At 47.9% G+C, this 26279-nt stretch overlaps 2 protein-coding genes and 1 long non-coding RNA gene across 5 annotated transcripts in view; 2 read left to right on the top strand and 1 right to left on the bottom strand.

Moving 5' to 3' along the window:
* Positions 1-2474: 2474 nt before the first annotated feature.
* On the top strand, positions 2475-8985 carry MYCL (MYCL proto-oncogene, bHLH transcription factor). 2 transcript variants are annotated; one of them, XM_032160385.2, is made up of 3 exons: positions 2475-2584; positions 2951-3455; positions 6442-8985. In XM_032160385.2, the coding sequence occupies exons 1-3, from the start codon at positions 2504-2506 to the stop codon at positions 7038-7040; spliced, it is 1185 nt and encodes a 394-aa protein (XP_032016276.1). In that variant the 5' UTR covers positions 2475-2503; the 3' UTR covers positions 7041-8985. The 2 variants fall into 2 exon arrangements, with proteins under 2 accessions (XP_032016276.1, XP_032016275.1); XM_032160384.2 differs by having other exon boundaries at positions 2475-3455.
* On the bottom strand, positions 5313-21439 carry LOC131384022 (uncharacterized). Its single transcript, XR_009214492.1, has 3 exons — positions 20961-21439; positions 6346-6669; positions 5313-5776 (listed from the first exon to the last, which is right to left on the bottom strand). It is a non-coding gene; the product is annotated as an uncharacterized LOC131384022 (long non-coding RNA).
* Positions 20871-26279, top strand: part of TRIT1 (tRNA isopentenyltransferase 1) — a 37702-nt gene continuing 32293 nt past the window's right edge. For both annotated transcript variants that reach the window (XM_058442466.1, XM_058442465.1), the window contains exon 1: positions 20871-21064. In XM_058442466.1, the coding sequence (XP_058298449.1) occupies positions 20891-21064 (174 nt within the window). In that variant the 5' untranslated portion in view covers positions 20871-20890. The remainder of the gene's footprint in view (positions 21065-26279) is intronic.

Below are 26279 nucleotides of genomic sequence, written 5' to 3'. Positions count from 1 at the left end.
GCCCTCATTGAGTTTACAGTCTGACAAGGAAGACATTAAACAAACAAAAGTATGCAAAGTGAAGAAGCAGTGTAACTCTCAGAAGACAACTTAATTTCCTTTTTCCTACTTCTTGAGGAGGGACAGCACCTCCTGGTTGCCCCCAGATATCATCTACAATGAAACCGTGAGAAGAGCTGCAGGGTGGGGGCTGTAGTCTAGGTAAAGAAGGCCCCTTCTCCAAACATAAATTTCCAGCCTCCCTTGAGGTCTATACCACCAGTTATTCCAATAAAGTCATTTTCTGCTTACATTTGTCTAAGGTTGGTTTTTTGTTTGTTTGTTTTGTTTTGTTTTTTTGTTTTGAGACAGAGTCTCGCTCTGTCGCCCGGGCTGGAGTGCAGTGGCGCAATCTCGGCTCACTGCCAGCTCTGCCTCCCGGGTTCACGCCATTCTCCTGCCTCAGTCTCCGAGTAGCTGGGACTACAGGTGCCCGCCACGACACCCGGCTAATTTTCTTGTATTTTTAGTAGAGATGGGGTTTCACCATGTTAGCCAGGATGGTCTCAATCTCCTGACCTTATGATCCGTCCGCCTCTGCCTCCCAAAGTGCTGGGATTACAGGCGTGAGCCACTGCGCCCGGCCTAAGGTTGGTTTTTGTTATTTATAACCAATAACCCAGACTAGTACAGCAACCATCTCAGACATCTGCGGACCAGAGAAAAGTCACTAAAAGACAATCCAACGCCTGTGCCTTGGGGCTGCAACCAAACCTGGAACCCTTCTGATTTGTGGCTTCCGTTTAGCACAAAGCAGGGCACACAAGCTGTCTCAATGAAATCTGGTTGGCTGAGTCCCTCAGTAAGTCAGTTAGTTCACAAATGTCTGCCAGAAGCTGTTCTAGGTGCAGAAATCACAAAGCAAGTAGGAGCAGGTTTCTGCCTTCAAGATATCCCACATGCAGCACAGACCCAACGTATCTAAAACGGAAGGCTGTCATTTTCCCTGCCTTCCCAACCCATGTAACAACTCACATCCGTGTCCCATGCTCCAACCGCACTGAATTGCTTGCCCTTCTCACTTCCGTCTGCCAACAGTGAGTAGTTTGGTGTTCTTAGACCACAGGGGAGGGAGGGAAAGAGAGAGACCGCAGGCAATCAGGCTGGGGTATACAGACACCAGACCTTGATGCCAGGTGGAGGAATCTAGATGCATTGGCTGCTGTCCCAAGTTACTCTCCTCTGGCCTAAATCTCAGACTGGCCGTATAGTTTAATTTTTTTCTCTTCCACCAAAGGTCATCTGTGTAGAAGATGACACAAAGGGGGACCCAGCACGGTGGCCCGTGCCTCTAATCCCTGCACTTTTGGAGGCTAAGGAGGGAGGATCATTTGAGCCCAGGAGTTCGAGGCTGCAGCGAGTCATGATCGAGCCGCTGCACTCCAGCCTTGACGCTGAGTGAGACCCTGTGTCTTAACAAAATATATTTAAAATTTAAAAAGAAGATTATACAAAGGGGTTATCATCTTGGCCAGTGATGCAGGGCAAAACTTGAAACAACTTGGTCTGGCAGTATTTTCCAGATGCCAAATCCTCATTCTCTTTTCTCTGCTGTACAGCTCCCACAGTGTTTTGTGTGAGATGAGAGGGAGCATGGCGGGTCTCAGCCCTGGCTTTGCCCTGGGAAAAATTCCTCATTTCTGCACCGCCTCCCCAAAGTGGGGGCTAAGCCAGCGCCGTCTGCCTCTCCGCCTAGCCCAGGCCCCTTGCCTAGATGCTCTATTTCCCTAAAGTCACAACAACTCTGTGAGGTAAGCATTACCATCCCTTCATTTTACAAATGAAACTGAGGCTCAGGAAGGTTACGTTTCGGGCTATAAATCCCGGAATCTTCGCTTCGATGCCGTCCAGGCTTGGGCCACCGAGCTCAAGAAATGGGCCGACGGGTGACCAGACGGACGCCGGGATCAGCCCAAGTTCAGGGCTGAGGGCCGCCAGGTGGCGCGTTTCCCTCCCCCCCTACCCCCCGTGGCGGCTCGGGCGCACCTGAACCCAGCGGGGCGCGCCGGGGAAAGTAGGCGCGCAGGGTGGGGCAGGGAGTAGCCCTAATTCCCCAGCTCGGAGTGGGCAAGGAGCACGGTTTAGCTCAGCCGGCTGGCACCGCCAAGCGGCCGCCGGGCCGCATCAGCCCTCCTCCTGTTTGAGCTCCCCAGCGTGCAATTTATTTGGGGGCTACCGGGGATAGAACGGAGCAGGCGAGCGCTGCCAGGAGGTGGGGCCGGCCCCACCTGTCGACTGCCCGTAGTGGGCAGGGAGAGGGCGGGGTTTGTCCCATAGGGCCCGCCCCCTAGTCCCCGGGTCCCGGGCGCGCGACGAGATATAAGGCAGTCAGGAAACAATGCGCCAGCAGCTCGCGCTCCCGCGCCGATCCCGAGAGCGTCCGGGCCGCCGTGCGCGAGCGAGGGAGGGGGCGCGCGCGCGGGGGGCGCGCTCGTGAGTGCGGGCCGCGCTCTCGGCGGCGCGCATGTGCGTGTGTGCGGGCTGCCGGGCTGCCCCAAGCCGGCGGGGAGCCGGTCCGCTCCAGGTGGCGGGCGGCGGGAGCGAGGTGAGGCTGCGGGTGGCCAGGGCACGGGCGCGGGTCCCGCGGTGCGGGCTGGCTGCAAGCTGCCTTCTGGGCACGGCGCGCCCCCGCCCGGCCCCGCCGGGCCCCGGGAGCTGCGCTCCGGGCGGCGCTGGCAAAGTTTGCTTTGAACTCGCTGCCCACAGTCGGGTCCGCGCGCTGCGATTGGCTTCCCCTACCACTCTGACCCGGGGCCCGGCTTCCCGGGACGCGAGGACTGGGCGCAGGCTGCAAGCTAGTGGGGTTGGGGAGGAACGAGAGAGTCCGGCAGCCGGCTGTGCCGAGGGACCCGGAGACGCCTCCTTCGCCCTGCCGGCACCCGGTCAGCACGTCCCCCCTTCCCTCCCGCAGGGAGCGGACATGGACTACGACTCGTACCAGCACTATTTCTACGACTATGACTGCGGGGAGGATTTCTACCGCTCCACGGCGCCCAGCGAGGACATCTGGAAGAAATTCGAGCTGGTGCCATCGCCCCCCACGTCGCCGCCCTGGGGCTTGGGTCCCGGCGCAGGGGACCCGGCCCCCGGGATTGGTCCCCCGGAGCCGTGGCCCGGAGGGTGCACCGGAGACGAAGCGGAATCCCGGGGCCACTCGAAAGGCTGGGGCAGGAACTACGCCTCCATCATCCGCCGTGACTGCATGTGGAGCGGCTTCTCGGCCCGGGAACGGCTGGAGAGAGCTGTGAGCGACCGGCTCACTGCTGGCGCGCCCCGGGGGAACCCGCCCAAGGCGTCCGCCGCCCCGGACTGCACTCCCAGCCTTGAAGCCGGCAACCCGGCGCCCGCCGCCCCCTGTCCGCTGGGCGAACCCAAGACCCAGGCCTGCTCCGGGTCCGAGAGCCCAAGCGACTCGGGTAAGGACCTCCCCGAGCCATCCAAGAGGGGGCCATCCCATGGGTGGCCAAAGCTCTGCCCCTGCCTGAGGTCAGGCATTGGCTCTTCTCAAGCTCTTGGGCCATCTCCGCCTCTCTTTGGCTGAAGCTGCCCGTGTAGCCCCCAACCGTGTCTGTCTGGCACGTGGGTGTGTTGGTAAACAGTTTGGAGAAGTGGCATAGGAGCCAGCGTCCCTTTGATGATTATTGGAGCCCCAGGGGACAAGGGATATTAGGTGAGGGTTGGCGCTTAGAGAGGACAATACTGGGGTTGGACTGTAAGGGATTTCTGTCCTAAGGAGTCTGGAAGGGGGTCCCTTAAGAGACACTCCAAGCCTGAAGTTTTTTTGCTGCTGCCTCTTTCCCTAGGAAATTCACATTCCCCTAGGGGGAGAAGAAGCCGAGAGCCTTTTGTGCAAAGCCAAAGCCTTCATCCTTTTAAAAACCTAGGTCTCCAGTTGGCTTTACTTTAAAATGCCAATAATAAATGCCCTCTTCTCTTGCCTCCCCACCACCACTTACCACTTGTGCATCCCTGAGACAGGGAGGGAAGAATGAACACTCCCCATTAACAGATGGAAAAACTGAGGCTCAGAGATAGACAATCACTACAAGTCAGCTCCAGCTTTCTGCCATCTAGCCAGCCCCTCTTCCCCAGTGCTCCATCCCAACCAGGCACCTCTTCCTTGATGTTTGGGTCTTTGTGGTAGCTTATCTTAGAAGCACGACACCTTGCCTTGCTGTTTGTCCTGAGATGGGAAATTGTCCTTCTCACTCCCCCTCAATACATCTCTAGCGTCAGCTGCTCCCTGGCATTCAACAAATATTCACTGGCCCCTACTTTGTGGCAATCTGTGGGCTACGTGCTGGTCAAGGCCGTAGAGCTCCAGGCCCTCCTCTCTCATCCTTGATGCAAGTGCAAACCTCGCTGAGGGCAGACTGGGGCATCCTGTGCCACTAAACTACATTGTTCTTATTCTGGCATCTTAGACCTCCACACCGATGAGAAATACTGGAGAGGGTATTTTTGTAGAGTGTAGACTGAGGCTAGTGACAAATCAATCAGGACCAAGAAAGCTCACTGTAGCTTTTAGGAATAACTTTTACACGACCATTTGATAGGGAACTGGGGAATGGGGTATGGAAGTTTTCATACACTTGAGAGAAAAAATAGGATAACAAGAAAAATTAAAAGTCTTTTTTTTTCCCTGGTCCACTGTGTTAAGGTCATTTTTAACCAGCTTGCTTTCTACACCAAGAGTTTATGTTCGTTTAATGGCTGGAAAGAGAATCTTGAGATCAAAAAAAAAATAAAGATGTATCTCTACAACGGCTGGTGGAGTGGTAGAGTGGAAAGAGCATTGCTTTGGAAGTTGGACATTTTAGTTTGAGGTCCAGAACGTTACAAAGGTGATATGTGGACTTGGCTGATCTGGGCCTCAGTTTCCCCATTTGCACACGATGGGGTTGGACTTGATTGTCCTGCTGAAGACATTTCCTTGTCTGGGTAGAGTAAGACACTACTCTCTGAAAGGGGGAATGGTGTCTTAAATTATTTCTTTCTTAGAATCTTCCTGAGCCACGAGGCTTAACACTGAAAATTAAAAGTTTGGGATGTAGGGAAGCCTGCTGAATCATTTTCTGACCTACCCTTTAACCTGAACCTGTTTGTGAGCCTCTAGTTCACTCACAGGCCACATGGCCTGGAACAAAATGCAACAGATTGCAAACAATGAGGCGGGGGGTGGGGAAAGTGATTGGCAGCAGAGCTCACCCAATAGGGGCTAGGGGCTGGGTAAGACAGCATTCCAAACACAGCGTAATCAGCCAATCATGGGCTTTGGGGCCAGGAGGGCTGAATGGTCAGGTTTTATTAATGGAGAAATAATGCGATTGTCCACACAATGGAAGCCTTCCTGACAAAGGGGCTCAAGCTTCCTGATATGCAAAGAAGCTGAGAACGGAGCTCTTCCGTTGCGAGGCCGAGATCCATTAAGGTGGACTTCTGTGTGGAGGCCGCAAAATGTGTGGAGCAGGAGGAGAGTTTTCTCCCAATTGCCCCTCTCCTGGTTAGGTTAACCTAAGAGACCTTCAAGCCAGTGAATAAGAAGGGCATGTCCAGGTGTCTCCAGGTCTCTGGTGTTTTGAGCCCCGTATCTGGGACATTCTGCTGCCCAGTCTCTGCCTCTGGTGCAGGTAGTTTGGAAATGGTCGCTTGTACCTTTGTGAAGTTCCTGCAGCTTCACCGACCTATGATTACAAATCTAACCTTCTAGTCCAGGGAAGGAGGTGGGGCAGGGGACCTATAAATGATGGATGACTTTAGAAACCCATTGAACCCAGGAGCAAAATGCTCCTAAGGGAAACCCTTTCCCTCCCCTCTGTGGGTGAAGAGGGATGGGTTGTAGCCCTCCCTTCTCTGAATCTTCAGCTGAAAGGGATGGCAGAATAGAGAGGTGGGGGAATAATAGGATTTATAACTTGTGAAAAGTAACAATTCCCCAAGTGCAGGCTGTGCTGGGCAGGAACAAAGGGCAGCTCTGCCCACAGACCCCTCATTTACAATTCTGATGGGGCATGAAAGAGCCCGACTGGGGAAGATCTTTAGAGCTAAACTTTGTCCCAGGCCGGTAGCTCTTTCTCTCCATCCCCTCTGTGGGGGAGGGGAGAGCCTTTGCAGACTGGGGGCCGTTGGCTTGGGTCTGCCTTTTGTTCTTATCTAAGCCTTGCTGTGCAAAAGGAAATTGGAGAATATTTTCCTTCTTGCTAATGTCCCCTCCTTTCCTTCACTGTGCCCTTACCCCATTACAAATGAATCAGCTTTCTGCTCACCTCAATTTGTATATATCTAAATTGGAAAAATGTCACCTACCTTCCCAAGCACCAGTGTAGACAGCTAAAGCTGTAGGGTCTATGTTTGTGTTTCTCATGGGATGTGTTTCTTCTCTTGATCTCTTTTCTTGGACAGAGAATGAAGAAATCGATGTTGTGACAGTAGAGAAGAGGCAGTCTCTGGGTATTCGGAAGCCGGTCACCATCACGGTGCGAGCAGACCCCCTGGACCCCTGCATGAAGCATTTCCACATTTCCATCCATCAGCAACAGCACAACTATGCTGCCCGTTTTCCTCCAGAAAGCTGCTCCCAAGAAGAGGCTTCAGAGAGGGGTCCCCAAGAAGAGGTTCTGGAGAGAGATGCTGCAGGGGAAAAGGAAGATGAGGAGGATGAAGAGATTGTGAGCCCCCCACCTGTAGAAGGTGAGGCTGCCCAGTCCTGCCACTCCAAACCTGTCAGTTCTGATACTGAGGATGTGACCAAGAGGAAGAATCACAACTTCCTGGAGCGCAAGAGGCGGAATGACCTGCGTTCGCGATTCTTGGCCCTGAGGGACCAGGTGCCCACCCTGGCCAGCTGCTCCAAGGCCCCCAAAGTAGTGATCCTAAGCAAGGCCTTGGAATACTTGCAAGCCCTGGTGGGGGCTGAGAAGAGGATGGCTACAGAGAAAAGGCAGCTCCGATGCCGGCAGCAGCAATTGCAGAAAAGAATTGCATACCTCAGTGGCTACTAACTGACCAAAAAGCCCGACAGTTCTGTCTTACAAAGACACAAGTTTATTTTTTAACCTCCCTCTCCCCTTTAGTAATTTGCACATTTTGGTTATGGTGGGACAGTCTGGACAGTAGATCCCAGAATGCATTGCAGCCGGTGCACACACAATAAAGGCTTGCATTCTTGGAAACCTTGAAACCCAGCTCTCCCTCTTCCCTGACTCATGGGAGTGCTGTATGTTCTCTGGCGCCTTTGGCTTCCCAGCAGGCAGCTGACTGAGGAGCCTTGGGGTCTGCCTAGCTCACTAGCTCCGAAGAAAAGGCTGACAGATGCTATGCAACAGGTGGTGGATGTTGTCAGGGGCTCCAGCCTGCATGAAATCTCACACTGCATGAGCTTTAGGCTAGGAAAGGATGCTCCCAACTGGTGTCTCTGGGGTGATGCAAGGACAGCTGGGCCTGGATGCTCTCCCTGAGGCTCCTTTTTCCAGAAGACACACGAGCTGTCTTGGGTGAAGACAAGCTCGCAGACTTGATCAACATTGACCATTACCTCACTGTCAGACACTTTACAGTAGCCAAGGATTTGGAAACCTTTATATATTATGATGTTAGCTGACCCCCTTCCTCCCACTCCCAATGCTGCGACCCCGGGAACATTTAAAAAGCTTGGCCTCTAGATTCTTTGTCTCAGAGCCCTCTGGGCTCTCTCCTCTGAGGGAGGGACCTTTCTTTCCTCACAAGGGACTTTTTTGTTCCATTATGCCTTTGTTATGCAATGGGCTCTACAGTACCCTTTCCCACAGGTCAGAAATATTTCCCCAAGACACAGGGAAATGGGTCCTAGCCTGGGGCCTGGAGATAGCTTGGAGTCCTGGCCCATGAACTTGATCCCTGCCCAGGTGTTTTCCGAGGGGCACTTGAGGCCCAATCTTTTCTCAAGGCAGGTGTAAGACACCTCAGAGGGAGAACTGTACTGCTGCCTCTTTCCCACCTGCCTCTCATCTCAATCCTTGAGCGGCGAGTTTGAAGTTCTTCTGGAACCATGCAAATCTGTCCTCCTCATGCAATTCCAAGGAGTTTGCTGGCTCTGCAGACACCCTTGGGCCCCTTCCAGCCTGCCATGAATTAGATCTCTTTCCCAGAATCTGGGCCTTTCTGAAGTTTTGGGGAGAGCTGTTGGGACTCATCCAGTGCTCCAGAAGGTGGACTTGCTTCTGGTGGGTTTTAAAGGAGCCTCCAGGAGATATGCTTAGCCAACCATGATGGATTTTACCCCAGCTGGACTCGGCAGCTCCAAGTGGAATCCACGTGCAGCCTCCAGTCTGGGAAAGTCACCCGACCTAGCAGTTGTCATGTGGGTAACCTCAGGCACCTCTAAGCCTGTCCTGGAAGAAGGACCAGCAGCCCCTCCAGAACTCTGCCCAGGACAGCAGGTGCCTGCTGGCTCTGGGTTTGGAAGTTGGGTGGGTAGGGGGTGGTAAGTACTATATATGACTCTGGAAAACCAGCTGCTACTTCCAAATCTATTGTCCATAATGGTTTCTTTCTGAGGTTGCTTCTTGGCCTCAGAGGACCCCAGGGGATGTTTGGAAATAGCCTCTCTACCCTTCTGGAGCATGGTTTACAAAAGCCAGCTGACTTCTGGAACTGTCTACGGAGGACAGTTTGGGTGTAGGTTACTGATGTCTCAACTGAATAGCTTGTGTTTTATAAGCTGCTGTTGGGTATTACGCTGGGGGGAGTCTTGTTTTTTATATTGTATTTTTGTATGCCTTTTGCAAAGTGGTGTTAACTGTTTTTGTACAAGAAAAAAAAACTCTTGGGCAATTCTCCTGTTGCAAGGGTCTGATTTATTTTGAAAGGCAAGTTCACCTGAAATTTTGTATTTAGTTGTGATTACTGATTGCCTGATTTTAAAATGTTGCCTTCTGGGACATCTTCTAATAAAAGATTTCTCAAACATGTCAGAGTGGGGGCAGCTTATGCCACCTGAGTCCTCCTCAACCACAGAAAACTATTTCAGGGTAGCCACAAGTGATCCAGAGGGCTGCACTTCTCTAACCATGTTGCTAACCTGGTCATTCCACTCTGGGTTCCTGAAATGCCATTTCAGACATGTTGAAACAATGTAGGCTCAGTACTCAGTGAACACGGAATTCTCTTGTGAATTGCAAAGAGTGCTGAATTTGTACTTTAGAAGGCTTGAAATCCTGGCTCCACCACTTCTGCAGCCTTTAGCTTTATCTTTCTGAGTCCTAGTTTCCTTATCGGTAAAATGGGGATAAATGCTACTTCACTGGGTTTTTGCAGGTATTAAATGAAGTGGTAGACTTTAAACTGCTTTCTAAACTATAAAGCCTTATACTCTTTAGGATGGTGTTATCTTAGTGGTATGATGACCTTCTGCAAGATGTCTTTTAAAATTTTTTTGAGAATTTATGTTGCAATGTACTTTTTTCTTACAGAAAGATAGTTTTAAAATTCTTTCTCCTGGCTGGGTGCAGTGGCTTATGCCTGTAATCCCATCACTTTGCGAGGCTGAGGCAGGCAGACTGCTTGAGCTCAGGAGTTCGAGACCAGCCTGGGCAAAATGGCAAAAACCCATGTCTACAAAAAGTACAAAAATTAGCCAGGCATGGTGGTACACGCCTATAGTCCCAACCACTCGGGAGGCTGAGGTGGGAGGATGGCTTGAGCCTGGGAGGCAGAGGTTGCAGTGAGCCAAGATTGCACCACTGCACTCCAGCCTGGGCAAGAGAGCCAGACCCTGTCTCAAAAAAAAATTCTTCCTCCCTTAATTAATGAAAGAAAGTTTAAGCTTCATTTTCTTCCCATAGTTCTCATAAACTTGCTGTAAATGCAAGATGGGAATTCAGTAATAGCTGTTCCTCATAGGGCACTGCTTATGTCTGAACACTCTGCCATATCAACCATGTGTCAGGGCTACAGATGAAGAAACTGAGGTTCTAAGAGTAAACAAAGCTATGCAAATTCACAAGCTTGTAATTCAGTTGTGATTTGAAACCAGCTCTGCCTATCTCCAGAGCAAGGGGTCTTAGTCACTACATTATGATGATTAGCTTGTTTGTTAGCACGGGGTATGTGGAGAAGGTAAACGTGGAATTCCATCATTTAACTGCTTGTTGGAACTCTCTCTCTTTGGGGCTATTGTGCCTGCCACTTATTGGGATGAAATGGAGCAAATGTCCCATGACCAGCAACTCTGAGGCATATGTGTGCTGGGTGGGATAGTGTTGCTGCAAAGGGGCCCCATCTGGGACTGAAAAGAAATCAGTTGCTGTTCAGGATGGTCATGAGCATCATGGTGAAAGAAGCCTCCACTAACTCCTCCTTACAGATGGGACTTGGGTTGGTATTGCCCACCCGGATTCCTATGGAGCCTCAGTAAGGTCAAAAAGCTCCTCTTAATTCCTCACATTTGCAAAATGACCCTCTCGTGACCCTCCAACCTGGTAAGTAAGCAATATCTGCCTGATGGTACTAGAGCCCAGAGAGTTTTCTTGCTCAAAGTCACATAGCAAAATCAGGATTCCAAACCCAGTCTCCTATCAGGTAAGCTTCTTCCACTTGTCCCCCACTGCACATAGGTAACACACTTAGAACCTAAGAAGCTGTTTGGTAAAACTGACATGGATTATTGGAACTCTTTTCTTAAAACTCCCAGTGTATTTTTCTCCCTTTTTTGAGGCCATTAGTCAAGGGTCTGGTTTGTAGGACGTATCTCCCTTTACTGGACCTTGAAAGAATTCAATAAAAATTTTTGAAAGCACTTAGTACAATAGTATGGACCCATGGGTACAGGCATGAATGTTAGTAGTTTTGCATATCTTAATTCTTACAATAACTTGGAGAGCAGGATGCTGTCAGCCCCATTTCACAGATAAGCCAACTGAAGCTCAGAGACATTTAAGTCGTTTGCCTAAGCCCACACACCTAGTACCAGCTGCCTGACTCCAAGCTTCAGCTCTTTTGAGTCAACTCTGCTGAGAAAGGAGTGGGAATAAAGCCATCTCCTGGGGGAAGGGAGGGTGTTTCTGGAATTCGAAGTATTTTAAGCTCCTTCCTAGCTCATTTCTACAGACTCCTACCTCTATCTTTGTCTGAAAATAGTCAGGAGTTTATTCCTGGATTTCAGAGGACAACTTCTACAAATTAGGTTTGCCTCTGAATAATGCACCTAAGGGATCACACTCCCAACTCAGGGACATAGACAATACGGGGTGACCCAGAAGCCACACTTGGTGTAGCAAAGAGAGAAGGACATCATCTCTGTTAGACAATAAAAGGCTAAAGTGTATGTTTAACTTCTGCCTCTGTTGGCAGTTATTTTGGGGAACTGAGACAGGTTGAACTATCTTAGATGTGCTCAATTTGTCTACAGTGCTCTCGAGGTCAGGATATTCCAGAATATTAAAAGGGGAAAAAGAGGATGGGGATGGCTTTGCTGATCTGTGATAAGTGATAGGAGGGAGTGTGAGAGAGGTTTCTTTTTAAGGATAAGATAACCAGCTGGGAGATGATTGATGACCGGGCGACTGGGAAGGGGGAAGGAGGAGGTGTCTAAATGTGTCAGCTAGAGTTCTGTTTGTTGGTGTGTGGGCATTTCTACTGTAAGCCCAGTGGGCAGCTTTTGTTAATGTCTGTTTATTTACACCCCCTGGCCAAAGGGAGCAACTGTATTAATGTTACCATTCTCTTGGCAAGCAAATGTAAATATTTAAAAAAGAAAGTCTCTAATCAGGTGTGTTATTAAATGATTAGGCTCAGTGCCAAGGGTCCAGTAGGTGCCCAGTAAATAATGGATTTCTTTTAAACTTGTAGGAAGCAGTATGATTAAGTGGTCACCCACACCCAACAGGTCTCAGTTCCAAATCTTGGCCCTGCGTTTTCTAGCATTTTCTTGACCTTGGGCAAATTATTAACCTTTCCTAACCCTAGTTTTCTTATCTATAAAATAGGTAGAAATAATAGCATGCACTTCATTGGGTTGTCAGGGCAATAGTAAGTGCTCAGTAAATGATTAGTATTATTTAAACCATGTTAACAAGCCACACCTAGAATATAGATTAGTCATATTTGAAAGATGATAGAAGGAATTGGTAAAATAATAAATCTTCCCAGAGTGCACATATTGATGCTTCAAGAGGTGGTAAATTATTAGGGAAGAAATAGCCAGGTTTGGGGAGCTTGAAATAGGCAGCAGAGGAGGGAGGGCAAAGACTGGAGCCTCAGACTGGTTCACAGCATTCACAGCCCATGGCCAGCAGAGGCTGTGCATCAGCAAAGCCATTGCACATACAAACCCTCTACTTTTCCTTACTGGGCACTGTGGTGCCTTTAAACTGAGCTAGAGTCAACTGACTCCATTTAGTCATTAATGCCTATATTATTAAGACAGTGATTCTCAAACCTGAGTGTGTCTTAAGAATCTACCCACCCGGCCAGGCACGGTGGCTCACGCCTACAATCCCAGCACTTTGGGAGGCTGAGGCGGGCGGATCACGAGGTCAGGAGTTCGAGACCAGCCTGACCAACATGGGGAAACCCCGTCTCTAGTAAAAACAAAAATTAGCCAGGCATGATGGCATGCGCCTCTAATCTTAGCTATTCAGGAGGCTGAGGCAGGAGAATCACTTGAACCTGGGAGGCGGAGGTTGCAGCAAGCCGAGATCGTGCCATTGCACTCCAGCTTGGGCGACAGAGTGAGACTTGGTCTCAAAAAAAAAAAAAAAAAAAGAATCTGCCCACCCTAGGTCAGGGCCAGGAATCTGCATTGCTACCAAGCAAGCAGGGAGGTGAATTCCTGAGGCCACACTTAAAAAAACATTGATATAAGGGGTTGGAGCCCAGGTTTTGCAAAGATAAAAAGTATTCACAGAAGGTGGTGTAGATGCCATGGTTAAGAACTTGGGGCCAGGTACAGTGGCTTATGACTGTAATCCCGGCACTTTGGGAGGCAGAGGTGGGAGGATCACATGAGTTCAGGAGCTTGAGACCAGCCTGGGCAGCATAGCAAAATCCCATTTCTACTAAGAAATTTAAAAAAAAAAAAAAAAAAAAGGCTGGCAAGAGGGCCTGTGCCTGCAGTCCCAGCTACTCCGGAAACTAATGCTGTGGTAGGAGGATCACTTGAGCCCAGGAGTTTGAGGAGGCTGCAGTGAGCTATAATTGTGCCATTTCACTCCAGCCTGAGTGACAGAGACCCTATCTCTAAAACAACAACAACAACAAAAAACAAGGACTTGGGGTTACTACCTGTGTGCTGTTGTGCAAATCACTCAACCTCTCTGAGTCCTACAAGAATCCTTCTTCTGTAAAATGGAGATAATAATGATATCTATGTCACAGGACTGTTGTGAAGATTAAAGGAGTTGTTACATGTAAAGTTCTTAGAACAGTGCCACAGTGCCAGCTACATAGTGACAGCAATATGTTTGCAATGGTACGTGAAGCTATGGTTCCTTCCTTCTGGAAGTTTATGAGCATGGAAACACAATCAGAAAATATTCTGGTCTGAAGTAATATAATAACAAAAAGATAACAAACATGATCACAAACTAAGGCAATATGTGTCTCAAAGAAGTGCTATGAACCTCAGAACGGGAAGAGAACATTTTGTTTAGAGTCATCATGAAAGTTTTTGTTGGAAATTGTAACATTAAGCAGAACTAGAAGTACAGGTAGTATTTGGCTAAGTGAAAAGAAGGATGTTCTAGGCTAAGAGAATAGCTTTGGGGAAGAGCAGTTAAGAAGGTTGTGTCAAATTTGGGGACAGGGGAGAAATCTGGTCTGATTTGCTGGCTGGGTAGTCTCATTTTTACAAAATAAGGAGGATTGTACTAGATTTCTAAGGGGATCCTTTCAAGAGCAAACATCCTCTTTGAAATAGGGAAGTCAGGGGAAGAAACTGATTGTGGTTTGGGACATGATGAAATTAAGGTGATGGGGTCATCCAAAATGAAGTACCCAGCAAGTTGAAAATGTGATACTGAGGCTTTAGAAAGGGATTTGAATGGAAGATACAGGCTTGAGACTCATGAGGATATAAAGATGGCAGGGTAAAGTGGCTCATGCCTATAATCCCAGCACTTTGGGAGGCTGAGGCAGAAGGATCACTTGAGGCCAGGAGTTCAAGATCAGGTTGGGCCACATAGTAAGACCCTGTCTCTGCAAAAGAAAAATAAATAAATTAAAAAGCTGTTATTATTTATTTATTTATTTATTGAGACGGAGTCTTGCTCTGTCACCCAGGCTGGAGTGCAGTGGCACAATCTCGGCTCACTGCAACTTCTGCCTCCTAGGTTCAAGTGATTCTCCTGCCTCAGCCTCCCAAGTAGCTGGGATTACAGACGCCCACCACCATGGCCAGCTAATTTTTGTGTTTTTAGTAGAGATGGGGTTTTACCATGTTGGCCAGGCTGGTCTCGAACTCCTGACCTCAGGTGATCCACCCACCTCAGCCTCCCAAAGTGCTGGAATTACAGGCGTTAGCTACCATGCCCAGACCTAAAAAGCTGTTATCTTGACACTGGGAGGCTGAGGCTGGAGGATCACTTGGGGCCATGCATTTGAGACTAGCCTGGGCAACATAGTGAGACTCTGTCTCTTAAAAAAAAAAAAAAAACGAAACCGGGCGCAGTGGCTCATGCCTGTAATCCCAGCACTTTGGGAGGCCCAGACGAGGTCAGGAGTTCGAGACCAGCCTGGCCACCATGGTGAAACCCCGTCTCCACTAAAAATACAAAAATTAGCTGGGTGTGGTGGTGCGCGCCTGTGATCCTAAGGAACCACGAAAGATTGCTGGCAACCACTAGAAGCTAGAGGAAGGAAGGGATTCTTCCCTAAAGGGAAGCACGGGGGCATGGCCCTGTGGACACCTTGATTTCAGACTTCTAGCCTCCAGAACCACGAGAAAATAAATTTCCCTTTGTTTTTTGTTTGTTTGTTTTTGAGATTTAAAAAAAAAAAAAACAAAAAAAACAGCCTGTTGCCCAGGCTGGAGTACAATAGTGCAATCTCTGCTCACTGCAACCTCTGCCTCTCCCGTTCAAGCGATTCTCGTGCCTCATCCCTGCCCCTGACTGAGTAGATGAGGCTATAGGAGTGCTCCACCACGCCCGGCTAATTTTTGTATTTTTAGTAGAGATGAAGTTTCGCCATGTTGGCCAGGCTGGTATTGAATTCCTGGCCTCCTGCCTTGGCCTCCCAAAGTGCTAGAATTACAGGGGTGAGCCACCATGCCCTGCCAATTTCCCTTGTTTTAAGCCACCCAGTTTGTAGTAATTTATGACAGGCCTAGGAATCTAATATAGGAATCATGTTCATCATAAAATATCTCCCACAGAAAATATTTTTTATTTGGGTAGCTAATTAGCGTGAAGATTGGGCTGCAAAGGCATCTTAGGTTGTACCAAAAAGCTAGTGTTGGCCGGGTGCTGTGGCTCACACCTGTAATCCTAGCTCTTTGTGAGTCTGAGGTGGGCAGATTAGTTGAGGCCAGGAGTTCGAGACCAGCCTAGCCAACATGGCGAAACTTCATCTCTATTATAAACTTGTATAAATGAATTTTTAAAAAGACTAGTGTTGGTCTTTGACCCAACTTTCTTCCTTACCTTGGAGACAGATGCTTCAGGCCTCCCATAGCATGTTCCTTTTTCTGTCCTAAATGTCACCACATACTCTAAAATTCCATCTGGAACCTTTTGGATGATCTGCTTTAAATGGCCCTTTTACTGTAATGACTACATCTTTTGCCTTCTCCCTGTGAATTTCTTTCTTTTATTTTTTGAGACGGAGTTTCGCTCTTGTTGCCCAGGCTGGAGTGCAATGGCACGATCTCAGCTCACTGCAACCTCCGCCTCCCAGGTTCAAGCAATTCTCCTGCCTCAGCCTCCCGAGTAGCTGGGATTACAGGCATGCGCCATCACACCTGGCTAATTTTGTATTTTTAGTAGAGACGGGGTTTCTCCATGTTGAGGCTGGTCTCGAACTCTTGACCTGAGGTGATTCGCCCGCCTCGGCCTCCCAAAATGCTGGGATTACAGACGTGAGCCACCGCACCCGGCCAAATTTCTTTCTTTTTTAAAAGAGATTTTGAATGAGTTATTTAAAGTATACAGAGGATAGGAAATACTACTGAATAAACACTCATGGGTCATCACTGAGATTTTTCTCCCTATCTTTTTGCACCTCCCCTACATTCTCCTTTTCTGCCATCTTTCTGTGCCCATCCCACCCTATGTATTGCTTTCAATTTCCTAAAGAAGGTGAGGTAGGTGCAGAACTCCTAACTATATATCTGCCCTTGGGGTATGACACACACAGTGGGGGTGAGAATTAAATGACTGATTGTGGGCTTTCAGTAGGGCAGGCAAGGAATTATTATTCTCCAAGTAATTTGAGTATCCCTGGTACCTCATTTCTGCATTTTAGATATGCTCTTCCAGACTGAACTTATCCTGGCATATTTGCCTTTAAAACCAGGATTTCTTTGCCCATAATAATCTGTAATGCATGGAGCATTTTGGAGATGGGATTCTGCATCCATCACCTCTAGACATATACATACATTTTAAGTGAGAGACTCTCTTTCTGTTTGAGCCTCCCTTCCAGAACACAGTGAGCTACTTCCCCTCTGGCCTCACAGAAAGGGGAGGCGAGTCAGAGCCAATATCTAGGCATGAGTACAACTAGCTTCCCTGACTCCCTATTGCCTTCTTTTGTCTCTTTTTTACCCTGCAAAGCTTCCCATTAGAGGGTTTTATGTAGTTTTTTAAAGAAATACTTATTATCTCTTGGTCATAGACTTCAATTTCCCAATTTTCCCTTGAACTTAATGTCTCCAATTAGGATTTCAAGTTACAGAATATCTTTCAGGACCTATTTTTAGTATAATTTAGAGTTCAGAAGATCACTAGGGAGACAAACAAAGCTACAAATAAAATAGCCTAAAGTATTTTAAAAAATATTTTCCCATTCTCTTTTGGTAGGACTAATAGAATTACGATGAATGGAAATGATACTTTTTTTTTTTTTTTTTTTCACTTCTCATTTGTTTTGGACCACAGGCTCCATTCTGATTTAGGAGTCTCTCCTGCTCAGCATTTTGGTGATAATTCTCCCCATGGTCTATAGGATCCCTGTTCTCTTTGTTTCTATAGCAACAGTCCTGTGTTGCTTGGCTAGAAGCAATTTTCTGCTGCTATGGTGAAGCTCCATTTTTCCATTCCTTTCTCCCTAGTTGCCTTGGTAACGAGTCTCTTCATCTTCTGGTCTCTTGGTGGTAAATTCCACCCCCATCTTTTTTTCTCTTTCTAGTAATAGTCACCTGGTTCATGACTTGGACAGTGCTATCCCATCTGTGAGTGAGCATACTCTGTCATGGTCAGATTGTCATCATGAAATCAGCTTCCCTTTTCCTTTAATTGCATCATTTCTCTGGCCTGCCATCTTTCTGGTGGTTGTCATGGTAACTGTACCCTCTGAAAGTCTCTAGGCAAAGGTTCTACAGTTAACAACCATCATGTGAGAGTGTCTGCCAATATGTGGCCATGCATCTCCATTTTAAACCCAGCCCCAGGCGGGTACTACAAATTGGAGAGAACAGGGCTTTTGATCAAAGCAGGCTGGATTGAGAAAAGGAGGGACAGGGGACCCAGAACTGGGAACTGGTATTCTCCAAACAATGTACGTGGCAACAAGGTTTAGGCTGGATTTGCAAGAGTGGTCATTATGCCAATGGGGATTCAAGTGATCGATAAATGTATTAGCAGTCATTCCAGCAGGCCTGTCAAATGCTTGAAACTTGCAGGGGTCACTCCTTTGGCCCAGGGGATCCTGGTGATATGACCTGAGAGTTAGAGCCAATCTCAGTGAAAAAGCAATTATAACTCTTTTTTTTTTTTTGAGACAGAGTCTCGCTCTGTCGCCCAGGCTGGAGTGCAGTGGCGTGATCTCAGCTCACTGCAAGCTGTGCCTCCCGGGTTCACGCCATCCTCCTGCCTCAGCCTCCCGAGTAGCTGGGACTATAGGTGCATGCCACCAAGCCTGGCTAGTTTTTTGTATTTTTTTTAGTAGAGATGGGGTTTCACCTTGTTAGCCAGGATGGTCTCAATCTCCTGACCTTGTGATCCACCTGCCTTGGCCTCCCAAAGTGCTGGGATTACAGGAGTGAGCCACCGCGCCTGGCCTAGAACTCTTAAGTTGGCTAACAAGGGGTTAGTAGAATAGGCATTTAGGCACCTTTACACATTACTGAAAATTTCTCTGCCCTTAGGCTGCTGCTTTTACCTCTTTAGAGAGGCAGATGGGGTGTTACCATTATAATAATACAAAGTGTTCAACAAATAGTGTGGGTGTTATGTGCCAGGGCATTGTAGCAGGCACTCTTCAGATATTACTTCATTTTCTCCTCATGGCAATCTTGAGAGGAATTTAAAGATAAGAACACTGAGGTTAAGAGGTAAATTTAGGCCAGAAGTGCTGGCTCACTTCTGTAATCCCAGCAGTTTAGGAGGCCCAGGCAGGAGGATCACTTGAGCCCAGGAGTTGGTCACCAGCGTGGGCAACATAGCAATACTTCATCTCTCAAAAAGAAAAAAAAAAAAATAGTGGGTGTGTTGGTATGGGTCTGCAGTCCCAGCTGGGGTGGGGTGATGGGGTGCTGAGGTGGGAGGATTGTTTGAGCTCAGGAGGTCAAGGCTGCAGTGAGCTGTGATTGATTGTACCACTGCACTGCAGCCTGGGCAACAGAGCAAGATCCTGTCTCAAAAAAAAAAAAGAGGTGAAGTTAATGAAGTTCACAGAGCTGATAAACGGCAGAGCTGGGATTTGAACCCAACTCTATATGACTCCAAAGGCCTTTCTTAAAATGGTGTGGTCTCTGGAATTTTGGTCCTCTCTGATCCTAATTTTTTCCACCTCCATTTTAACCTCAGGGTTGCTACAACTTTAATCCTTTCTTTTTTTTTGCTTTCTTTTTTTTTTTTTGAGACTGAGTCTTGCTCTGTTGCCCAGGCTGGGGTGCAGTGGCTGATCTCGACTTACTGCAACCTCCGCCTTCTGGTTTCAAGCAATTCTCCTGCTTCCTGCATAGCTGGGATTACAGGCACGCGCCACCATGTCTGGCTAATTTTTGTATTTTTAGTACAGACGGGGTTTCACCATTTTGGCCAGGCTGGTCTTGAACTCCTGACCTTGTGATCCACATGCCTCGGCCTTCCAAAGTGCTGGGATTACAGATGTGAGCCACCACGCCTGGCTATTTCTTTCTTTCTTTAAGAAGGAATTTAGTTCTTGTTGCCCAGGCTAGAGTGCAATGGCGTGATCTTGGCTCACTGCAACTTACACCTCCCGGTTCAAGCGATTCTCCTGTCTCAGTCTCCCAAGTAGCTGGGATTACAGGTGTGCACCACCATGCCCACCTAATTTTGTATTTTTAGTAGAGACGGGGTTTCACCATGTCGGCCAGGCTGGTCTCAAACTCCTGACCTAAGGTGATCCACCCGCCTTGGCCTCCCAAAGTGCTGGGATTACAGGCGTGAGCCACGGCTCCCGGCCAACTTTAATCCTTTCTACCTGCCTTCCTTTTCCCTTTCCTATTTTGCAGATTGTAGTTTACTTGCTTGTTTTTCTCTGTTCTCACTCCACCCGTGGCATTCTTTGGCCAAGGAGACGAAAAGGTTTGTCTTCTGTTTTTTTTTGTTTTGTTTGGGACGGAGTTCTCCCCTTGTTACCCAGGTTGGAGTGCAATGGCGTAACCTCGGCTCACTGCAACCTATGCTTCCCGGGTTCTCATGCCTCAGCCTCCCAAGTAGCTGGGATTAAAGGCATGCGCCACCACGCCCGGCTAATTTTTGTATTTTTAGTAGAGCCGGGGTTTTACCATGTTAGTCAGGCTGGTCTTGAACACCTAACCTCAGGTGATCCACCAGCCTCGGCCTCCCAATATGCTGGGATTACAAGCGTGAGCCACTGTGCCGGGCCAAAGGTTTGCTTTGTGATTGAGTATGAGGTTGTACTACCGGATGAAAATATTAGAGCAGCTGACCTGGCCTGAGAACTGGGCAGACCTCATTCTGGAGAATGCCACACCTCTGAGCTTACTGCCCTGGGCACTAGACCAGCAAGTCATTCTCCTCTTCGTTTAACAAGTATTGGGTGTCTCTTGGGTACCAGGTACTGTGCTAGACACTGGAGATACAGCAATGATCTAGGCAGAATTTGTCCCAATAAGTCAGACAAAAAAACAACAGACCTATTTATAATTTTATATTGTAATAAATACTGTGAAGAAAAATAACTTGAGTGCTGTGAAAGAATAATAGGGACGGATCTATTTAGATAGGGTTGCCATCTACCATTTAAGACGACAGGTGGCCCGGCGCAGTAGGGCACGCCTGTAATCCCAGCACTTTGGGAGGCCGAGGCGGGTGGACTGCCTGAGCTCAGGAGTTCGAGACCACCCTGGGCAACATGGTGAAACCTCGTCTCTACTAAAATACAAAAAATTAGCCTGGCATGGTTGCGGGCGCCTGTAGTCCCAGCTACTCGGGAGGCTGACGCAGGAGAATCTCTTGAACCCAGAAGGCGGAGGTTACAGTCAGCCGAGATCGCGCCACTGCACTCCAGGCCGGGCGACAGAGGGAGACCCCGTCTCCAAATAAGAAGAAGAAAAGAAAAAGACGGCGGGTAGTCTGACACCAGTTAGTTGACTGCAGTCATGTCGCCTGGGTCCTGCCGCTCACTCCTCCTTAAGCAACCTCACTACAAAGCCCGAGATCTGCGCAGGAGCATAGACGGTTGCCATGGGGACAGCTGCTCCGGCGCAAGCGCAGACTGCCATAAGATGGCGTCCGTGGCGGCTGCACGAGCAGTTCCTGTGGGCAGTGGGCTCAGGGGCCTGCAACGGACCCTACCTCTTGTAGTGATTCTTGGGGCCACGGGCACCGGCAAATCCACGCTGGCGTTGCAGCTAGGCCAGCGGCTCGGCGGTGAGATCGTCAGCGCTGACTCCATGCAGGTATGGCAGTGCGGCTGGCCCGGGCGCCTGGGAACCCGGGAGGCCGCGTGGACACCCTGTGGCAAAGGTCTTAAAGGGTGAACCCCGAGGCTTGTAGGGGCGGAGGGGGTAGGTAAAGGGAGCCCATACTTACTAAGCACCCGCCGCATGCCAGACACAGTGCCAGATGTTTCCCTTATCATCGTCCCATCAACTTCTCACGACGTTACTGTTTGGTAGATACTATTATCTCCTTTTATGGAGAAGGGAATTGGGGCTTAGGGAGGGGAAACGACTTTTTCCATGTCACATAGCGAATAAGTGGAAGACATAGTATTTGAACCTACAAGGTCGACAGATAGGTATCCAGTAAATATCTTTTGAATAAAAATTATTTCCAGAGCGTTTGTTGTAACTCTAACCCTAACCCAGCGAGATCAGGATAAATTGGATACCACCTGCGGTGTCTGCTGGGGGAGTGGAATAGGGTTGACAGTCAGGAGACCTGGATTCTAGTCCTGAATCTGCCATTGGCCATGTGACTTCGGATCAACAATGTCGTTTATTTGGACGTTATTTTTTGTATCTGTGAAGGGAGGAAAATGTCACCTACCGCACAAGGTTATAGTGCTTAATAAATGGGATCATGAGCGTTAGAACGAAGAACAGAGTGCCCTGTCCGGAATAAGGCCAGACTCGTGGTAAATGCTTTTTTAAGCAGAGGTTTTAAATCATAATGGCTGATTTAAAGTTGAAGGGGCTTTGTCCTCTTCTTCGAACTGGGAGGCCCAGAAGGGGTGTACATCACATCTGGGAGCATTTTGCTCCATTAAGAGTGGGTAGTGGGTGACATTTTGGGTAAATCTCTGATGGAGGAACTACAGCAGCTATTTGTTGAAGAGAATTTACAGTTATGAGCCTTCACAGAGTAAATGAGATGTTGAACATGAAATGCCTGGCAGTGAACATAGCACCTGATGAGTACTCAGCAAAGAAGGGCAGTTCCTTTCCCCAACTCACCCAGAAGCCAGTGGGCATAGTTTCTGCTTTCATTAGTTTATTTGGCATGACAAGACCATCAGCACACATGAAACGATCAGATAATTCAACAAATAATTTGTTTGCAGTCTACTTTGTGCCAGCTTCAGAAGACAATTTACCTCAAATCCCAGCTGTCTTTTCCAAGATATGCAGCTATAGCCTAACCTCTTCATGCGTTTGTTTCTTCTTCTGTAAAGTAAGAAGAATAATATCAATAACACAACATGATTGTGATGAGTAAATGAGATAAAGTATGTGCAGTACTTAATACAATATATGTCACATAACAAGAGCTAAAAATACAGTAGCTGCTATCTTCTGCAAGGCCCTAATGGAGAGACAAAATCATAATTTCTGCCCTTGAGTTTTAGTCCAGCTGAACATAAAACAAGGCGGAGCTAATAAATGTTTGGACAGAGATATTAATGGATTTGCAAGATGTTGGGAGGAGAGAGACTACAAATATAGATTTTATGACAAGTATTATAGAATTTCTGAGACAGGAGAAATTATCGAAGGCTGGCTTAGTACGGAAAGCTCTCTGAAAAAGGGCTTGAAAAATAGGTCAAGTTTGGATAGGTAAGAAAGAAGAAAAAGCTTATTAAAGGGAAGAACATGAAGCTGGTCCAAAGGTATTGAGTTGTCTCAGTTGATTGTTCACAGTCAGTTACAGATGGAACTCCTTTTTCTACTCTTTGGCCCTTTCTCACTACTGTACATGACTAGTCTTAAAAAAAAAAAGGAACATGAATGAAGATGAAGATTTAGAGGGTGAAATGGCCATAGTGTGTAGGTAGGATAGTAAAAGGAGACTGTTCAGTTGTAGATATGGAATGTGAGATGAGTAACATGATGAAGGCAGTGTGTAAGGAACATTCATTTGTGAGCAGTATGTATGGTACTTGGATAAAAAATATCCAAGAATGGTATAATAGTAGACCTTTGGTCTGATACCTCAGAGACTTAAGTAATAAGTGTTTCAGTAAGATGGAGTTACACTGATGACATCTAAGGTCCATGCCAATATTTATGTTCTATCATTTCTTTTTTTTGGAGACAGAGTTTCGCTCTTGTCGCCCAGGCTGGAGTGCAGTGGCGCGATCTTGGCTCACTGCAACCTCTGCCTCCTGGGTTCAAGGATTCTCCTGCCTCAGCCTCCCAAGTAGCTGGGATTACAGGCACCTGTCCCACACCCAGCTAAGTTTTGTATTTTTAGTAGAGACGGAGTTTGGCCATGTTGGCCAGACTGGTCTCGAACTCCTGACCTCAGGTGATCCACCCGCTCCAGCCTCCCAAAGTGCTAGGATTACAGGCGTGAGGCACTGCACCCGGCCTTACATCTATTTTTAAGTAGGTTACCTGGTTCTGGCAGTGAGGGTTGGATATAGCTCTATAGTAGCTATTATGTCTCGTTACTCATAGCTGTGTACCATAGAAATGTTTCTATCTTTTTTCTTTTCTTTTTTTTTCGAAACGGAGTCTTGCTCTGTCGCCCAGGCTGGAGTGCAGTGGCGCAATCTCTGCTCACTGCACCCTCTGCCTCCCAGGTTCAAGCAATTCTGCCTCAGCCTCCCGAGTAGCTGGAATTACAGACGCCCGCCACCATGCTCGGCTAATTTTTGTATTCTTAGAGATAGGGTTTCACCATGATGGCCAGGCTGGTCTCAAACTCTTGACCTCGTGATCCGCCCGCCTTCGCCTGCCAAAGTGCTGGGATTACAGGCATGAGCCACCGCGCCTGGCCCAACTTGTGTTTTTAACCAGTGAAAGGAAATGCTGCTTTTCAGTGACTTGAGGTTGACTCAGAAGTATTTGGTAAACATGTAAACAAAATGATATTGTTGATGTTGAATCACCACCTACTTGAAATAACATTTTCAATTTCAAGTAACTCCACAGGCAAAGCAATAATAAATATCAACAACTCAGATGTGCAAAGCACTGTTTACCAAATGTTTACAGTTTCTTCTTTTTCTTCTTTTTTTTGATTCGAGGTCTTGCTCTATTGCCCCGGCTGGAATGCGGTGGTGTGATCATAGCTCACTGCTATAACTTTTTGTTGTTGTTGTTGTTGTTTTTTGAGATGGAGTATTGCTCTGTCACCAGGCTGGAGTACAGTGGCACTGTCTTAGCTCACTGCAACCTCCGCCTCCAGGATTCCAGTGATTGTCCTGCCTCAGCCTCCCGAGCAGCTGGGACTACAGGCACGCGCCACCAGGCCCAGCTAATTTTTGTATTTTTAGTAGAGATGGGGTTTCACCATGTTGGCCATGATGGTCTCAACCTCTTGACCTCGTGATCCCCCCACCTCGACCTCCCAAAGTGCTGGGATTACAGGCGTGAGTCACCACGCCCAGCCTTTTTTTTTTTGAGATGGAGTTTCGCTATTGTGGCCCAGGCTGGAGTGCAATGACACCATCCTGGCTCACTGCAACCTCCACTTCCCAGGTTAAGTGATTCTCCTGCCTCAGCCTCCCTAGTAGCTGGGACTACAGGCATGTACCACTGCACCCAGCTAATTTTGTATTTTTAGTAGAGATGGGGATTCACCATGTTGGCCAGGCTGGTCTGGAACTCCTGACCTCAGGTGATCCGCCTGCCTTGGCCTCCCAAAGTGCTGGGATTACAGGCGTGAGACACTGCGCCTGGCACTGCTATAACTTTGAACTCCTGAGTTCAAGCAGTCCTCCTGTCTCAAGTAGCTGGTACTATAGGCATGGAACACTGTGCTGGTGATATATATATATTTTAAAAATCCTCACAGTAGCCTCATAAAATGGATATTATCACTTCACAGTTAAGAAAACAGGCCTAAGGTCTTAGAATAAGTAGCAGACCTGGAGTCTGAACATGAAATTTTCTGCTTTACATGCTCAGTGGCATATCTGCTACACAAAGCCATTTCCTTTAAGATGACCAGGGGCTGTGGGGTTCAATCAGTAGGGAGTTTTTTGTTTGTTTGTTTGTTTGTTTGTTTGTTTTTGTTTTTGTTTTTTTTGAGACGGAGTCTCGCTGTGTCTCCCAGGCTGGAGTGCAGTGGCGCAATCTCGGCTCACTGCAAGCTCCGCCTCCCGGGTTCACGCCATTCTCCTGCCTCAGCCTCCCGCCTAGCTGGGACTACAGGCGCCCGCCACCTCGCCCGGCTAATTTTTTGTATTTTTTTTTAGTAGAGACGGGGTTTCACCGTGTTAGCCAGGATGGTCTCCATCTCCTGACCTTGTGATCCGCCCGCCTCGGCCTCCCAAAGTGCTGGGATTACAGGCGTGAGCCACCACGCCCGGCCTGTTTGTTTGTTTTAAGATGGAGTCTCACTCTGTCACCCAGGCTCATGATCTTGGCTCACTGCAACCTCTGCCTCCCATGTTCAAGCGATTCTCCTGCCTCAGCCTCCCGAGTACCTGGGACTATAAGCGTGTGCCACCATGCCTGGCTAATTTTTTGTATTTTTAATAGAGACGGGGTTTCACTGTGTTAGCCAGGATGGTCTCGATCTCTTGACCTCGTGATCCGCCAGCCTCGGCCTCCCAAAATGCTGAGATTACAGGCATGAGCCACCGCGCCCGGCCGGGAGTTTTTAACTTGTATGCCAATCATCCTTCTTAGGAGTGTGCAACATTTTGATCAGGAAGAAGATGTATTTTAGGATTCATATTGTAAATCGCAGTGTTAATTCATGGTGATATCTGTCAAGTGGAGTGTTGAGCTGACTGGAAGCCACCTGATGTATGCTGGGGATAAAATTTGCTGCAGCTGAGAGATATTAATAGAATCGAATATCAAGTTCGTATCAAAGACAGATAGTGTTTATTGGAACAAAGGGTAAACTTGGATTTGTGGAGAGCCTAGACAGAACAGTAAACTTCTTTGTTGTAACACACCAGTGACCAAATAGAAAGTGTGATCACTAGAAAGTTTTTTCAAGTTTCCAAATTGAGTTTTTTAAAACCAATATTTGCATTTTAATAATTTCTTTTGGTGTGCTGCTGAAAATTTTCTATTCAGAAGTGTACCAGTAACTCAAAAACTATTGTACAACGCTATCTTAGATGTTAAATTGTCTCATACCTCATACTGCTTTTGTCACCCCTTTGTCCTGCTTTAAACTGTAGGGTCATCTAAGGCAACACCTACCCAAGGTCAACCCTACAGCACCTACAGGGCAGTTCCTATCCAGAGAAAGTATTTGTTTTTGTAA

The sequence above is a fragment of the Hylobates moloch genome, unplaced genomic scaffold, assembly GCF_009828535.3.
Source record: "Hylobates moloch isolate HMO894 unplaced genomic scaffold, HMol_V3 SCAFFOLD_8, whole genome shotgun sequence".
Classification (NCBI taxonomy): domain Eukaryota; kingdom Metazoa; phylum Chordata; class Mammalia; order Primates; family Hylobatidae; genus Hylobates; species Hylobates moloch.
The sequence above is the reverse complement of the archived record's forward strand: the minus strand, read 5'-3'. Positions and strand labels throughout refer to the sequence as shown.

Bases quoted from the DNA above. Each gene is read 5' to 3' on its own strand.
- MYCL (XM_032160384.2), top strand. From the start codon at position 2,504: ATGTGCGTGTGTGCGGGCTGCCGGGCTGCCCCAAGCCGGCGGGGAGCC. The intron at 3,456-6,441 runs GTAAGGACCTCC...TTTCTTGGACAG, and splicing joins CGAGAGCCCAAGCGACTCGG to AGAATGAAGAAATCGATGTT.